This window comes from Sebastes fasciatus, chromosome 1 (genome assembly GCF_043250625.1).
Source record: "Sebastes fasciatus isolate fSebFas1 chromosome 1, fSebFas1.pri, whole genome shotgun sequence".
Classification (NCBI taxonomy): Eukaryota; Metazoa; Chordata; class Actinopteri; order Perciformes; family Sebastidae; genus Sebastes; species Sebastes fasciatus.
The window spans coordinates 8,640,113-8,658,699 of NC_133795.1; the positions used below are offsets into that span (position 1 = coordinate 8,640,113).

An 18,587-nucleotide genomic window follows, 5' to 3' on the forward strand; every position below is an offset into this window, starting at 1 on the left:
TGATTTCAACACGGGAGATGCCATTGAGTTACATTATGATGCTCTATTCAAGCTCTATTCAGTAAAGATAATAATTGGGTGAAGGTCAATTATAATGTTATCATGATGTGTTCAAATGTAATTTTGTAAAATGTAGCTTTTGGCGAGAAATCCAGTTGTTTGAAGGAGATGTTTTTACAGCGATATAAAATAGATAATAGACATGGAATTATGATTAATTTGATTATGTTTAACTTCCTAACAAAAACCAGTATGCAAACGGTGATAAAGGAGTGGATGTTGAAGTACATGTGATTTATTGTTTTACTTTAGTTTTTACCGTGGTATTGAATTGCTATCAAGAGCCATGGCATTTCACTGGTATATCGACAATACAACATTTCTGGTATCATGAAATCCCTGATAACAATGGTGGCCTTCCTTGTAATGTAACAATCATGTTTTAAAGACCATGTCAAACTGTGCATCCTACTCATACATGCGTATGATATTCTGATTGCAGCTGTTTGACCAGTAATGTAGGTGGAAGAACTGCAGCGCTTCTTGTCCCTCCCCTAGTCCATGTGTGTCTCCCCCCCTGGATGTATCTCAAATGTACCATGACAACCTGTCATGCTCGGCTATACGCGCCCGCAGCCAAACAGAAGGGTTCATTCCCCATCAGTGATCAGCAGCGAGCGGGCATCTGCGTGCATCTCATGTAGAAAGAGTTTACTGCTACAGCGGCTACATGACAACACAACGCCGGAGCATGTGTGCTTAGGAGGGCATCTGCATGCATGTGTTGAGTAAATGAGTGTATGTGTGTGTATGTGTGTCCATACTGTGGCTGAGGGCTTACATGTCTCATACACTGGGATAAAGGCAGTGGTGCAGTGATGAGCGCCTAATCCGAGCGCATGTGATCGGCCCGGCGAGGCTGGAGAGAGATATGAGCGTTTGACTTGTTAAAAGGGATGTTCTTCACTAAGAGCCTCGTTGGCCCTGACATATCTGGGACATAGTTCTCCTTGTCAAAGCTAATAATCAATTCCCACTAGAGGGATAATCTGACAGCAGACCCCCACCGAGCACGACACCTCCCAACGCAAGCTGTCGTCACATCCCCATATATTAATAACAACCCAAACAGTTACCAATAGCAACTGCAATAACCCCACGAGGCCCGCTTTCACGAGGTAGTAAACACTCGACAATGGCGCCGCTCCTCGCTGCGTGCTTTGAAGTTGGAGTTTGATGCTAATGACCGATAATACAGCACGTCGGGGAGACTGCCTGTTTCTGCAAAATTTGGCCAAAGATAAAGGAGTGTTCGTTCCTCCAGGCTCTGTATGTGTGTCCAAACCAGATGACCTCTGAGGAAGACACACTTTTGATTTGTTCTATCAGAGCACTGGCAATTCTTTATATTCTTTTCTTTTTTTTTTTGTTGGAACATAACCTGTGTATGGTACAGGGGCGGCAGGTGTCCCCCAGGGGTGTGGCGAGATGAGCTGGGCTGCGGCATCGTTCCTCATCTGGACGGAACATTAATAACGCCGGGACCTGGGGAGAAAGCTCCATCTGGGCCAGGCCGGTGCGCTGCTGAGGGGACAGACCACTGACTCCACAAGTCTATAATCCCTCACATGGTGCAGCCGCAGCCCGCGGGGCCCGGTTGAGAAACACATGCAACTTTCACGTATACCTTTTCCTCGATAATCAAAAGCCTCGAACGGAGTGCCGCCCTCACCCACCCCCACCCTGTGTCCATTTATTTCCACACTTACAAAAAAAGATCCTTTAATTAAATGGCGTGTTTGCAAAGCGTGACACCTCCGACTACAGATGAGCTCTTATGAATAATAACATAATTATTGCGTCTGCCCTTCAGCCCTCATCCCGTGGTGATTTCTGTGTTAAATAAATAACAGTCTGACTCACTTCTAAGCAGGTGGAAATTATCCAAGAGAGGAGGCAAAGGCCCCGACTAAAGGAAATAAAATTATTAAGAGGTCAGGTCCTTTTAACGCTTTCAGTGTGGTGCAGTGGTGCTCAATAGTGTAGCTTGCTGCTCAGCGGCCTGTCATTTCCATTTTTATCACCACTCCCCTCTATAAGAGCTTGTTAGTCAATACACAAACAGCAAGGACTCTCGCTGCAGGAGCCTGAAGCATAGAGGCATGAAGTGTTAACAACATCTCCAACTTCATTTCCATTCTTCTGTCCGTGTACTTTAGTTTTTAATTTGTATACCTTCGTCCTACTTCTACTGGTAACTTTTACTGTTACTAGAGATGCACCGGTCCACTTTTTTCAGTTCCAATCCGATACCTGCATTTGGATATCTGCCGATACTAGATGAGTAACTCACAATTTAATCACGATACAATATTATGTCAATTCTTTGGACAAAGATTACAATATTTGCCGATATTACAAAGTCTGCCACGATACGATTTGCATTCAATTCAATTCAGTGGCCTGCGATCAATATTAGACGATATCATATAACCATTTAACATAATCAGTTATTTTTAAAGTATGATTTGACAGTTGTATTACTTGGCTCTGTAGGGAGGAGGTGCGCTTGGACGGAAATGGTGACACAGGCATGCCATGTGAATTTCAAAATAAAGGCGTATATTTAAAGATGACGACAAGTATTGATGTTTTCACTTTGCATTGATGATATTGGATTGTTGATCATTGAATCGATACATCGATCGTTACCCCCTTAGCCGATACGATATAATTCCGATATCAGTTTGCATTGCATTCTTATTTTGCATTAAATTTAAATGTATTCCAACACAATTGATTTGAACTCAATAGGTTTAGTAGGCTTCACATACTAACAGGTGTAGGAGTCCAAGTTGCTATGGCAACTCCTTAAACGTTTTGAAAAACTTAGAACATATGAAGTGCACAGCCATTATCAACTCCTAGTAGATTTCTATACATGAGTTCAGAAGTAATAGGATCATTTCAAAGACGAGAGCAACGGCAAACTGACAAGTCTTCATAAGGTGTTGAAAGAACTGTATAGAGAAATAAATATCCACCTTAAATCTGCTTTGTTATAAAATAGTGTGGTGTGTGTGACCAGATGTTTTTATGCATACATTAATTTAGATCAAGTAATAAAAAGGCGAGACCAGAGGACATGGAATAGAGGAAGTGATGAGAGGTTGCTATGGTTACCAAGCAGAGGTAGTAATCAGATGGAATAGCGGTTCATATACGACAAGCTAGATTATAAATACCCACTAGAAGTAGCCTACATGTTGAATGGTTTATTGAGAGCTGAAAGACCATCACTATGATTAAAAAAATTATAGGCCGATCGTGTTTACCTAGTCGAGAGCCAGAGGACCGTTACTGTGAAAATACAAACGATAGTAATGTGTCGTTTATCATGTTTATCTCCTGTTCTGGGCTTGGAGCAGCCACTCGACATCCATGCTAAAGCCGCGAGCGTAGCTAACTAACTTCTTTGCAGCCGTAACACAGCCGGAGGGACGTTCTCCACCATTAGTACACCATCACTATACACCACGCACCATTATTGTGTGAATTGTGAAGCCAGTACCGATATTGGATCGGATCGGCCCCATCTCTAACTATTATGGTTTCCATCTTATGGACTGGAGTGTAATTTTTAGTTGTGGTCAAGAAAATGTCTCAGTTTGATGTTGAGGTTTTCAGAATTTTTATTAGGTTTGTCTTAAGGCCATGTTTAGTGAAAAGACACAATGTGAGTGAATATAAAAGGAGTCCTCTAGCTGTTTGGTGCTGTGGAAGAGAGTGTCTGGTTGTCTGCCTCTTTGTACAAGGACAACACAGTCTCCATCTGAAGGTCAGAGCTCTCTAAATGTTTCATTCAGGAGATGTGTCCGACCACAGGGCAAACACATTCCTTTCTTGAACAAAAATGTCTCAAGGACTCAAAATGTAGCTGTTCCGCGCAAAAAAAAAAGTTTTATAAGGCTTTAGGTCATTTTACAGTACATGGAGAGAAAGTTTTTTGTGCCATCCGTGGCTCATATCTAATTTATATTCTAGGGTTTTCTTGAGTGTCAGCTGTGGCTAACCAACCCTGTGAAGCCCACTGAGCAGGCCTGTCTGGCCCTTCATGTAACATCCTTCATAATGAAGATATTTTGGTGTCACTTCTTGTCGAGAGGGCAGTCAGAGGGATGACTTTGATCTCTGCTGGAGGTGGGGGTGTAAAGATCGAGGCTGAGGAGCAATAAATGAGCTTCCTGGCGTGAAGGGGGGCATCGCAGTTCTGTCTCAGTAGACTTGTGACTTCCTGTCGGCTTTTTTTTTTTTTTTCCTCCCGTGGAGCTGCTTCTGCCTGATTTGTTTTTCTCAGCTGAGGTAATTCAGGTGCACTAGCCTGGAGCTTCCCTGACTTGTGTTTATTAGTTATTCATTTCCATCAGCCTGAGCTGCCTTAGGCGATGTGATCTGCAACGTGCTCCCTGCTCAGGTGTTCAACAGCCCAACTGGATCATCCTTTAACTCCCATGATGCCTAGCAGCACAGCACTACTGGGTTCTTAATGGTTGAATGTATTTTTATTATTAGAGAAATCACTGAGAAACAGCAGAGGAAGTTATTGGAATGTGCTGTAGGTCTTTGTCTAAAGTGTTTATGTAAAACATAAGTATTATTTTTTTTTTTTAAATAATTCATTTAAACCTGATGCTCGCCTTGGAACCATCTTGTTTTTGAAATATTAAGTTTATACCGCACATGTCCTGTACACAGCTGCAGTTTGGCAGAATGAATCAATGAGAAATCTCCTATGTAATAATTCAATAATGCATATATAATCAAAGTAATAATTAATTAAATTCAGCAGATACTGTATATACAGTGACCTCCAGTGTGATTACATGGAAAACGTCTTCTCAGGTTTCTTTACTTATTCTCATATAAAAGTCTAAGATTTCTTGCAATATTCTCATATTTGTATCCTGATTTATTGTAATTTAATTACAAATTACACAACTGTTATTTAGATGGTCTTTTATTGCAAATATAACTTTATTAACATTTAAGTAATATCCAATTTTTTTGCATAGCAGTGTCCTATTTATTGTTTTCATTCATTCAGTCAATTCATTAATTTGACGTGAATGCTATTTTTCATACCAGAAATGTGCAAAGTGTCCTTATAAATGATTATATTACGTTAAACCAGCTATTCTGAACCACTGGGCCGGGGCCCACTGGTGGGCCTCAAAGTGCCACCTAGTTGGCTGCGGAGGTACTGTCCAATGGTTACATGGGTAGACCTCTTCAAAATCCGGCAGCCTCTATTCTGTCTTTCAGAGGTTGTAACAGGCTCAGTTTTAAAGCGTGAGTGAAGATACTGGTATCATATGAAACTAGAACAGCTTAGGAATTCATGCCAGCTTGTCAGGAAGGAGGCTAAATAACGCTCCATTTTGGCGAGGAAAAACTGGCATGGCCATTTTCAAAGAGTTCCCTTGACCTCTGACCTCATGATATGTGAATGAAAATGGGTTCTATGGGTACCCACGAGTCTCCCCTTTACCGACATAACATGCCACAAAATGGAGTGGTTCTTGAAATGAAAAACTGAAGACAACCCTGCACCAGTAAAAGCTCCCAAGCGTGCGGTGAATACTTTGGATTCTTAATGGCAGGCAGTGATGGGTGTGGGTAACCTGGATATTTACAGTATGTGGGTCATTACACCTGACAGTGGCATAACAGATATTTATAGCCCAGTTTGTCATTTATTTAGGAAGGTGGTCCTCTGAATTTTTTTTAACAATCAGAAGTGGGCCTCAAGTTACAAAATGTTGAGAACCCCTGCGTTAAACTACTATTTTATTTTTACATTCAGTGCCAGTATCTTTAATATCTTTAAAATTCTTAATATGTCTGTTAGGGGTGTAAGAAAATATTGAGAATAACGAGTATTGAGATATTATGTTTGGTGATACTGTACTGATTCTCCAAAACACTATTTAATTAATAGTTTACATACAAAGATGAACTCAGTCAATACTTTATTTCATTTGCAAAGATATGCATCCTCAAAGTAATGCTATGATGTTGGATGTTACAGGGACTCTGATAAATGGACTGTTCTGATTGCATAAAAAGAAATTTCTTTTACTAAGATTTTATGGATATTACAGTCAGTGTGAACTATTACAGACAGTTTTCCTAAAATTAGACTAGAAAAATCTGAATAGATCCCCTTTCTTACAGTATCACAATATATTGCAGTATATTGAATCATATCAATACACAGCCATAATATCTCTGCATGAAAACTATGGTATGATTAGGTTTAGGCAAAGACTGTAGTTGTGGCAAATAATCAGGTAATAGTTACTGTTAATAAAAACGTGAATGCTGATTGCAGGTTTGTGTTAAGAAGCAAACTCCGGCCTCCTGCATGAAAGTCAGCTACACGGCCATAAACCACCTCAATACTGTTCCTTCCTGCCTCTTTACATAGGACACACTACTTCCTGCGTTGGCTCTGAATGTTGGCATGTTGGATGTAATTTGTGCATCATTTCTTGGGATACTTGGCTGGGTAAGACGAGGACTTTTCCCCTCACAAGAGCCTCCAGTAATTAACAGTCAGCAGCAGCACAATGTTAAAACACATGAGACGTCCTCACCATCCACACAGGAGGGTTTGTTGCGTGTCGTCCCGGCCACTTTCCCCGGTAAACAGGAGCACTTGACCGTCTGAGAACGCTCCTCAATACGATTCTTGTTACAGCATCGGTGGGCGGCGATCACCTCACACGTACCTCCCTCTGTGGAGAGACAGACAGACACAGCGGTACACGGTCAGAACATGAATGAGATTAATGTGAGAGGAAACATGCCACTGATAATTAACTGAAGCATCCACGATGGCCCCGTAACTTTTCATTAACAGACTAAACATTAACAGTCCACACATACTCAACCATTCAGTCTGTCTACTATTATATTCAGTTTTTTCACTCTTTACTTATTATATCTTTGTTTATTTAATTACTGTTTATTTATTTATTATTTGACATATTTATTCTATCTTGTTTTTTTTTTTTATTGATGCCTCTTGTTTTTTTAAAAACATTATTTAATGATTATATTCTAAAATATGGCCCTCAGGCTTGAGAAGCGGCTGTGCGCTGCTCTTCATCAGAGGTGGAAAACCAAAACTAATAGAAAACACTTCTGATCAGGCACAAATCTCACCATTGTGTGACTTATTGTCTTCACAAATGTAACCTGGTAGCTAACTTTCAAATAAGTTATTTGCTAATTATTAATTCAATTTATCAGCAGACCTTGAAATAAGGCCTATCAATTAACTTTGTATTCTTTTCCTGGAAATGTATTAAATAAATCACCAGCTATTGAGAAAAAGCAGAATATAATTATTGAATAATGTTTATAATAAAGTAATTTTCGATAACATTTGAGGTAAATATTGGGGTAATTTGGCAGTAATTCCAAAGAAATTTCAAAAAGTTTACTTGCTAATTATCACCATTACATTTGCAGACCTGTAAAAGGAAGTGTTACCGAAATGTCCCCGCTGTGGGACTAATAAAGGATCATCTTATCTTACATGTGTTTTTACCAACATCAGAAATCCAAATAAGCAACATTGTGAATGAAAGATGGGCTTGGGGAAACTTGTCTGCTTCACATCACATGATGTGAGGGACGCTGCAGTACAATCAGTGGGCACTTACACTGTAAGTATGTGTAACAAATTGGCCCTCGAGGCATCTCAATTATGTCATCTAATTGCCTCTCACTCAGTGCTGGCTGTTCTCACTCCATACCAATCAGCCTATGATGAAGATCACATCATGCACTATGAATGTCCCTGCCTTTGCACCCTTGACGTCTTCCGTATGTTGTCAATGTGATTAAAAAGGGATGAACCTTTTGTCGACGCTCCTCCAGGGAAGACCTGGCAGTCACAGGCTTCAGTCATACACTTAGATGGCTGACACCTTTGAGGCTCATGACAGAGCCAATACAGTCTTAGGCTGTGCTACACTAAAGCATTAACTCAAAAGCATAGGTGACATCAGTCAGAGCAAATGCTGTACAATAGGTCCCAGTCTGACAAAGGAGGATGTCAAAAAAATTCTGTGAAAAGAGAAGGCGATATGCGCCGATGGCGGTGCTGGGTCAAAATAACAATAGTGAGGATTGCCCACGGGAGGGAGAGGGGGTGATGGAGCAGAGGGACATCCTGAAATGAGTGAGACAGGCAGAGAGAGAGAGAGCTAGAGGACAAGGTGTGTCTGGCTGCCAGGGACTGGCCATGCCAGTGAGTAATGAGGGAGCCACTGGAAGTGCCCCCTTCACACAATTATAAAGCGTGGGGCTAATGCAGCCAGCGGAGCTGCAGGAGAGAGGCCCTCCATCACCGCTCTCCCCTTTCCTTACGCCCCAGGAAAAACTCTTTATCTTCCCTTGACAGCCACCGCAACAGACACCAGCGTCCAACAATTAAACTGGAGCTCATCCCTGGAAAGAAGAGAGGAGAGGAGAGGAGAGGAGAGGAGAGGAGAGGAGAGGAGAGGAGAGAGAGAGGAGAGAGGAGAGGAGAGGAGAGGAGAGGAGAGGAGAGGAGAGGAGAGGAGAGGAGAGGACAGAGGAGAGGAGAGGAGAGAGAGAGGAGAGGAGAGGGAGAGGAGAGGAGAGGAGAGGAGAGGAGAGGACTAAGGAGAGGAGAGGAGAGGAGAGGACTGTGGAGTGGACTAAGGAGAGGAGAGGACTGAGGAGAGGAGAGGAGAGGAGAGGAGAGGACTGTGGAGTGGACTGAGGAGAGGAGAGGAGAGGAGAGGAGAGGAGAGGAGAGGAGAGGAGAGGAGAGGAGAGGAGAGGAGAGGAGAGGAGGAGGGTTGAACTTATCCTCTCCAATCCACAGAATAGATCGAGGATAGAGTGCAAGAAGAAGAGGAGACAAGCAAATGTCACGTTCCATCTTGTTTGCGCATTATTTCTCTCGGCCTTTACTAATTTTTAAAGAGGACGTCCTTCTGCGTCCTTCCCACAATGCGTCTGCTTCCACCGGCATGACAACAACCGGGCTCGGGTCATGAATTACGGACCTGAGCTCCCAGCAGCCCAGACAAGTTTGGCAACAGTTTTCTTCTCCCATTCCCATCAATGTCTGCCGCGGCCGGACCAAAGGCCGCTGAGTCCCGGATTAAAAGGCAAACATTTGCAGTCCTGCCGGGACCGTGCTGTCGTGCAGTATTAATGTCACTCTCTCAGCGCTTGTTGTTAGATATTTCTGGGCAGGAGGAGGCAGAACACAGACTATAAAAGTGAGGAGAAAAGTCCCCCGAGTGTTCTAAAACCCCAAACCCCACAATGTGTTGGCTCGTTGAATATTTCACCGACAGCTTCCTGACCTGCAGACTTGCATTCAAGTCAGAGCAGATCTCTGAATAAGTGAGGACTTTACGTTGCATCACAGAATACTGAATGAGGTTGAATCCCCTCTGCTAGCTTCAAAGCCTGATCTGCAGGTTACATGTAGGACAACAGAGGTGTAACCAACAAGGGACAACTAAAGGAAACCCCAATCATACTAATATCACTTGGTTAAATGTGATGTAATGTGTCCTGATCTGGGACTTTTAGATTTGTTTCTTCAGCGGGACTTAAGTTACAGAAGCAAGTTTGTGTATCTTCAGAATTGTGTGTTTTCCCCATTTTAGCCAGAAACACTTCAGTCCATAAAGTGATCATTTATTACACAGTACGATTCAGCGAACAAGGCTCCGCTCTTTGAGAGAAACTGAGCAGCAACATTTATTCTGCTAGGACAAATAACCCCTTTTAACACATACTAATACATAATCAGGGATAGCTGTAAACATACACATTCATACAAGTCAACAATACCAAAGCTTCAGTTACATAAAGGAGGTTGAGGTGTTGGGGGAAGTTGTGGCAACAAGGAGTGTTGGCATGAAGGTATCAGAAGAGTTATATTGGTAACTGATTAGGAGTGCAGTAAAAATCAATACAGCATAGTAGTGCAATATTTTGCGTGGCAAAGTTGTATCAATACACGGGCGTCAAGTATTGATCTTTTATTATATAAACTGTTAACCTCTTTACAATATGACAGCCTGCTGCTATTCTGTCTTTCAGAGGTTGTGGCGGACTCAGTCTTAAAGCCAGAGTGAAGATACAGGCATCAAATGAAACTAGAAAACTAAGGAATCCATTGGTACCAACCATGTCATGTTAGCTTGTCGGGAAGAAGGCTCAATAGCGCTCCAAAATCAGGCTAAATTTTGGCGAGGCAAAACTGGCATGGCCATTTTCAAAGGGGTCCCTTGATCTCTGACCTCAAGATATGTGAATGAAAACTCTGAGATGAACAGAGTGGAAACTCATTAGATAAAACAGATGTTTGAAAAACTGCATAATTTTTAAATTATGAATCCCACCACAAAGGAAAGGCGGGAGGATTCACCTTGACAGCCAATTCAGCATGAGATAAAAAATGTGCCCAAACAGTTATAATAATAACTCAAAGCAAAAACAGAACAATAATAACCTAATAAATCAAGCAAGTATTGAGTCGCAGTCAGTTGATTTTTAACTTGTACTGAAATAAATCAAAGCCGATGGTTGGCATTAAGGCACATTAAACAATCTGCTGTACATAAATATACTACAATTTGCAAAATGATCATCAGTAATGTACAGAATAAACGGTCCGTGGGGGTTAAGCTTGTAAAAAAGAACAAAAGTGATCTTTCAGTGGATTACGGTTGTGTTTGTGTTACCGTTGGACATTGACTGAATACATGTAATTTGGACAGAACAAATTATTTTGATTATTATGATCATTATGATCATTATTATAATTATTGCCATCAGAATCCTGGATTATCCCTAACACACACACACGCACACACGCACACACACACACACACACACACACACACACACACACACACACACACACACACACACACACACACACACATATAAGCACATGCTTGTGTGTGTGTATGAACCATGGGGTGAGGTCCAGCCATCAGCCAGGTGGACATTAGGTGTGATCAGTATGAACCATCTGGTCTGTGGAAGAGAGAGCAGTGTAAATGGCTCCACAATGACTCTACTGGGCCAGTCACGAGAGCCACTTAGACGACAAATGGCCACTTGGACGAGACATAATTTCATTCAGGTAGCTGGGAGCTCGGGGTGGGGTAAATGACCATCCATTATCTGTGTCTGAGTATATGTGTGTGTGTCTGTCCGTATGAGTGTGTGTGTATTTACGCATACGATATTTTGTGGCATTTCATAATATATATCTTGTGCTGAAACGCTCAAGTGCACAACAGTAACTGTGTGTGCATTACGGTGCGATACGGGATCACAACAACTGGAGACTGCGGGTCGTGATGGATGTAGTGCTCGGAGCCCGTCAGGCAGCTAAAGGGGTTAAACCAACCCGCTAAGATGGAGTGGGTGGCGATGCACTCTAGCCTTTGGTGAGGGGAGGTGAAGGGCATCGATGGGACCACTGACTGGTCATTTTTCTCTCGGCGGCCCACAGTGACAGCAGCCATTAAATGACTGGATGAGGTGATTATGTTTAAGGAAATCAATGCTTCATTGTTTTCAGCTTAGCCCAACGGCCAATTAGGGGCTGTTAATGAGGTACGGCTGTAAAATGTGGAGATAGATGGGGGGGAAAAGGACTGGGAGCTCAGGATAAAAAGCCATACTTCATATTAAGAGTATTTTCTGCAGAGCACTCAGACATTGAGATTTGTAGACTGGGAAAATTTACATTCAGCAAAAATGCACATATACATACATTTTTAAACTTACATAAATGTACCGTATTGGCCCGGATATAAGATGATATTTTTAAAAAAGTGTGGTCTTTTATGACGATTGTCATATAAGCAGCTATTTTTTTTTTTTAATGGAGAGAGTACCACTGTAACATCGACTCCTACAGAGAGTGTTGCATTATGGGTTGTATGTAGAATTAATCTAGCATCTTTAAATCAATTTATAGTGTGACTTTTAGAGATAGTCAGTGTTTTGTTAGGCCAGTTTTAACCTAGATGAGTTTCTGGAGGCTTGTGTTTTGCTGCCACCGAGGAAATAAATTCATCCATCCATCCATTATCTGTAACCGCTTATCCTTTACAGGCGGTTACAGCTGGGATCGGCGTTGGAGCAGATCCCATTGGGACGAGAGGCGGGGTAAACCCTGGACAAGTTGCCAGACAATCACAGAGCTCACACACAGAGACAGACAACCATTCACACTCACGTTCACACCTACGAGCAATTTAGAGTTAAACTGCATGTCTTTGGATTGCGGGAGGAAGCCACGCTAAAGGCCTTTGCGCACCAAGTCTGTTTTTTTTGTCCAAAATTGTCGCACGTTTTTGCATCCGTGAAAAGGCAAAATAGGGTTGTTTGAGCTCTCAGAGCCACCGTCCGTGCAAACATAACCATCCAAAATGGCATGATAAACATTCACTCAGTCTCCCAGCACAAAACACGTATACAATAAAGAAATAAAAGGATACAGAGATGTGGAATTTAAAGACAGATTGTGGCAGGTGATTGCATATAGGCTGCTAAACGAAAGCTTCTTGCTAATGTCATTCATTCATTAGCCCCGTTTGGGACTAGCGCTAACCATTGCACCCACGTAGTTAATTCAGTTTTGTCTCGTATTAGAATTTTTCGAAACGAATCGGACCCAGTGTGCAAGGTTTCTGTGCATAATGTCTTTTATCGGATGACGGATTACAAAAAAAAAGAAAAAAAATATGTATATATGAAAACGGACCTGCTGTGCAAAGACCTTAACCCGGGCCCAAGCCGGCCAGCAGGTTCAAACCCAGAACCCTCCTGCTGTGAAGTGATGGCGCTATCCACTGCACCACCGTGCCGCCACCCCACCCTCGAAATATATTCATGACGAGTGAAAACGAGTCCAAAGCGTCTCCAGGCGTCCTAACTGCAGAAACGGACCAAAGACCGAATCATCTGTCAAGCAGCTCAGAATTACTGCTGTCACAGCTGATGAGGAGCTCAAAAAGACTGCCGGAGAAAATAATTTTGACCGCTTCCGAGAGCCTGACAGGAGAAGTGTGTGTGTATGCTTTAATGGTATTATTTCATGTTTCACTTCTACGAGAGAGAAAAAGCTTCAAGGATAAGGACTCACTTCTCCTTGGATTAATAGTATCCCAGGGAAACATTCCCCACAGAAGTAGTGTTTGAAAAAAAAAACAGGTGTCTTATGGGTCCTTTTTTTTATTTGGGCCAATATGGTAAACTTTAGATGCTTAATTCCCCATGCAGATCACCATCAAGAGCCACAAACGCATGATGGGGCTGCGTTCTGCGCATAAACTCAAGGTCACCGTAACAAACCCATGACAGTTTATTCCCCCCAAAGACTCGACGCTCGCAGGAATGAAAGTGACAGTTTCCTTTTATCCTCTGAGTGACAAATAACATACTCTACTGCCTTCTGATCTCACTGCATCTGGCAATTTTTAAACACACAGAGATAAATGCAGGTGCTTGTGACAATGTCACCACAAATCCCCCCCTCCCAAAACAAACATTTTCCCACTACATCTTGGCTCAGCTTCAGCGTCAACTACTATAATCTATGCAGAGTGGCCAAGAGCAGTAATCACTGGCTCACCATCGGCAAGCATTTCTGTCACCTCCTCTCTCTCCAGCTCTCTTTAGCTCTCTCTCTCTCTCACACCGCTCCTCTCACCGCTACACTTATTAAGTAATGACATATGGCCGAGGGATGGAACACAGCAGCCGGGAAAACTTAAGCCTCTCAAGAACTCGTCGTAACAACTTAATCAGTGCACGCTCAGGTGAAAATGAGCCGTTTCCGCCTGCGTGCTGGAGTGCCTGTTTTGTTTTGCCAGACACGCAGCTGCTGCATCAACCACAGTCCATCTTCCTTCGCAATCCCTCCTTGTTGTTGTTCCCCAGCGTTTCTGCGTCTTAGCACTTCTAATTGTCAATTTACATCTCAGGTGGCTACATGAATTACGGCTTCCGTTTGTCAGTAAATAAACGTAGATATGTGTAGAGCGGACAAATGTAAATTCTACACAGTTCTCACTCGAGAAGCAGCCGCATTTCAAATCATTGCTGCAAATGATGCACATTTGAAAGACAAATTGAGACTCTAGCGCTCGCCAAATTCCTTTTTTACAAGTGAACAAAGTTACTTTGTGGCGCGCGCCAGAAAAAGTCAATTCAAACCCCCGTAAAGTTTTATTAAGCAGCAGATTGTTAGAGGTTTTTTTTTTTCCTATCTGTCAACTTTTCTTTCTGTGAAATCATGCATAATAGAAAATTACCCTTTTTTTTACGACTTGTGATGCACAGTTTTAAATATAATATAAAATGCATCTGATTGAAAAGTCGTCAGATATGTCCAAAATGAAAAAAAGCTCTATTCTGTTTGTCCCGATTAGTTTTTCAGATTTGAGGGGAAGGGAAAAAAAAAAAAGAAGCAGAATATTAATGATCTGTTTCAAGAAGCGAAGGCATCAAAGTGGCTGTGGGGCAGCTGTCCCAGTGCATATATGTTTAATGATGCTCATCAGAATTTAGCTTTCCATTACTTAAACATCAAGTTAGAACTTCATGAACACTCCCCCTGATTACTTAGGATAATGTTTAAACACGCTACAAAGCGCCGTTGAGTGGATTCCAAATGGAGGCCTCAGAGGCAGCGCCAGGGAACAACTTTTCATGTCCTTCCTCTTGGCAACTGATACGGTTTATATAGTTTATCAGAAATTACACAACCCTCATTTATTGCTGAAATTCCTCTACTTCAGTAACAGGACCAGATAAAATGAATAGTGTGTGAAGAGAAATCTATACAGCAGGGGTGGGCGATACAACCTAAAATGTATATCATGGTGTGTATTATATCACGGTATTACAAAATTAAAAGGGATACTTCACTTAAAACATGATTCTCTGAACATGATACTCTTTTTTTTAAACGTGTTTATTGGCTGAAAATGAGGTATAGGCATACAGTAGATGTGTTTTGGGAGGAGTAGCCTGCACCATAAAGTAAATGTAATGTCATTCATTCAGAGTTAATAGTAACAGCCATGCTGTTGTTTTGAGTTGTGAGTGAACTGTAGTCGATTGCTGAGCAACCTGGAGATCGGCAATAACGAATATTTGGAAAAAGTGTAGTTTTTTCACATATTTACTAGGGCTGGGACGATACACCTATCTCCAGATAACCTTTTTAACACTAGACCATGGGAAAAAGTTGTATCATATACTTCTAGGGATTTTTTATTTGAAAAATATCTAAATTAATACATTAAAATGTTTGATTTTCAGCAAGTATGTACTCAGAGAAAAATCTGAAAAATCAAAGAATAAAGAAATTTCCCTCACAAATGAGTGGTATTTTTCTTTTTTATAAGGGACATGTATTGTTTTATACTTCTGGTTAGTATAATCCTTATTTCCATTAATTTATTTTCTATATACAGTTCCCTTTTGTTAACACCTTATTTTGAAAACCGACGCAGTTACACGTGTATACTTCCGCTAACTTCATCAACCTGTCGCCAGCTCTCCCGTCAGCTCCGTTCTCTTTATACATCCATGGTCAGCTCCGTTTGAATGCATTTAACATAAATGTTAGTATATGGGTGCTCTACAGTTGTAGCCTCGGCCGATTTAACTACGGAGATGCGCGAGGCGGCTGCTTTGACCGCACGTTACCGCAATACGATAACGTTTCCTGTCCGTGACAGAGTTAGCACGGAGCTTTAGCCGTGATGTCTAGCTCTGCTTTTCCTGGCAAATGTGTGAAACCCAAAGTGTTTCCATACTTTACTGTATGTGTAGTGTTTACCACTTTGGATTTAAAAAGTGAGGGTTCAAGTCGTATCCACGCGGACCCTACGCTGTTTTGTACGTCTTCGTTGCGGCCAGCTGTGGTTTGTTTTGGTTGACGTATACGGAACTGATATGACGTCACGTTACTCTGACTACAACAATAAAAGCGCTAACTTCCTTCTCCCTCCGTAAAGACTTAAATGAAGCAAATATATTGATTCTAGTTTTAAAAAATTGATTTCAAAATCGTAAAAAAAAACGTAAGTGAATCGATTTTTTATATTTTCATGATGGAGTGCTTTTGCTCTCTGAATAACACCTTAAAGAGCTTGGAGGAGGTGTGTGAACTAGTGTGAAGAATAAGAGAGAGGCAGAGAGAGAGAGACTGCATGCATAGTGCACATATCGGTGTATTGCCGCATTAGAGCTCTGCTGTTAAGCATGTCACTGACTGGAGGTGTGAACACGGACACCGACTGTGTGTATTCCACATAATAAAGAGCCCTTTGTTGGTAAAAGAGGCGACATTCCTCTTATGGTTTGGACATGGAGTACTTTTGAAGTTCTCCTGGCCTTTGAGAGTAAATCGTCCACTAAGGCTTGAGCCCAAGCCACTTGTTCTCACTCTGAAGCCCTTTCCCAGCGGGCTGCCTTCCACCGATGAATAATAAAAGGTAGCCTCTAGGAGGCAGGCTACCAGAGGAGCTCGCACAATTTGCCACTAAAACACATCTAAAGAAGAGGTGGGAGGAAAGCCAGCTGTGGGGGGTTTTACAGTGCGGACTGCCGCCAAGAATAACAAACAAAATTAATCTCAGGCCTTGTTAACCATTGTTTATCCAATCTAAAAACCTTTTGACCCAGGTGTAGCTAATGCATCAGGAGCTGGAGTGGATTCACCATTTATCAAGTGCCCATCAGCACCCTGTTGCAGCGATCTGTATGGTTTCTCTGGCCGCAGCCAGTGTGACGGCTTCGGGGCTGGTTCCTCTGACCCCTCTGTGGCCTGGATTTCACTTTCCTCCCGAGGCAGCATCACCCACAGTAATGGGAGTAGACAAACAAGTGGACATAGCAGCTATAGTAGCGCCTGGAGCTACCACAAACCTGGGGGATGGAGGGGGGGAGAGGGGGAGAGAGATACTCCAGAGCTCAAGCTGACTGACAGGAACCACTGACCCAGCTATACTGGAGTCACACGAATCAATGTTGTTTTTTTCCCCCTCTGCTGGTATGGCTCACCTCTGGATCCAGCTGCAGTCATACAGAATACTAAATACTGCTTTACTACAGTAGCTCCAACATACAGAGACTTGGGGTGTAAATCATCCGTTTCATCAATGATTATATTGATTCTCTGGTCAACGATACGATATTTGCCGATATCGCAAAGTCTGCCACGATACCATTTTGATTCAATTCCGGTGCCTGCGATCGATATATGACTATTTAACACAATCGGTTGCATTTATATCAACTCACAAAAAGAAACTAAAATATGATTTAACAATTTTATTACTGAGCTCTTCCAGACATTTAAATAAAAAGAATAAAAATAGACCTGTTGTTGTTTAAGATCTGGTTGCTGGTCAATGCTGGTGAACGGCTTGTTTATAAAATGAGAATAGCTGGTCCACCTTAACAGCCCACCTTAAGTGAGTCTGAGCTGAAGTTTTTGCTAACTTCAGGGCTATCCTCCTTCACTTTGACTTTAACCAGTAGGTAGCAAGCAAGACACAGGAGCTTGGCTCGGGTCTTGAGGAGTTCTAGCATTCAAGCTTTGTTTATACTCGCTTGCAACACTGTGGTGCAGGCATTCGTGGATGCCGCGCGCACTGCGAGCATGCACAGAGGTGTTTATGCTCAGTGCGTTGTTCGCCAGGGGGCGTATATAAACAAAATAGTCTTTGGTTAAGCAAGAAGACAATGGGTGTTACCAGAAAGGAAAGTAGGCTGCCTGGCAACAGTAGCAAACACAGACGGGCCGCCAAAACATTGCATTTGTGTACTGTCATTTTTACTGTCGCTTACCTCTATTTCAAAATGACTTTCCGTCTCTCGGTGCTTCCCCTCGGCTCGCCAATCTTTCCATGAGACCTTTTTTTTTTTTAGCTTTTATAAAACGATCTCTTATTCTTTCACAGCCTGCGGCAAAATTCCCCAGTGTGTTGCCTGTTTCTTTCCAAGTATTTAATGTCATGTGACTGTCCCTGTGGTCTCTCAATGAACAACTGTAGAGATGTCTATACCGACGTACCTGCTTGGCCAATCTTCCCTCGAAGGCATCCGTGTTGAAATGAAAGGCGCAGTATGCGCGTAGTTCCAAAAATAAAGAGTTGCACCAAACGCCGCGACAACTTGCGGAGCCTTCGTGCACCAAGCGAAAACAGCAATGATGTAATTTTCTGGCGCGCGTACTTTGCGCCGGCTTCACTACGGTGACCAGACATCAGGCTTTATTCACCAACAAATAAACTGACTTACACACACTGCACTGCTCGTCACACAAACTCTCTCTCTCTCTCTCTCTCTCTCTCTCTCTCTCTCTCTCTCTCTCGGCTGATCGCTAATGGCGCTGGATCGTTGGTCATTGAATCGATATATCGATCTGGATCGATGGATTGTTACACCCCTTAGAGAAACCTACCATGAATGGGTTTTATATGGAG

At 42.2% G+C, this 18,587-nt stretch overlaps 1 protein-coding gene across 4 annotated transcripts in view; it reads right to left on the reverse strand.

Annotated features, from left to right (window-relative positions):
- tafa1b (TAFA chemokine like family member 1b) overlaps nt 1-18,587 on the reverse strand; it is a 158,341-nt gene that overhangs the window by 22,279 nt on the left and 117,475 nt on the right. For all 4 annotated transcript variants that reach the window (XR_012591456.1, XR_012591428.1, XR_012591438.1 and 1 more), the window contains one exon: nt 6,657-6,797. Coding sequence is in view for 1 of the 4 variants with exons in the window: in XM_074615953.1 (XP_074472054.1) it covers nt 6,657-6,797 (141 nt within the window). In the remaining 3 variants the exon portion in view is untranslated. The remainder of the gene's footprint in view (nt 1-6,656; nt 6,798-18,587) is intronic.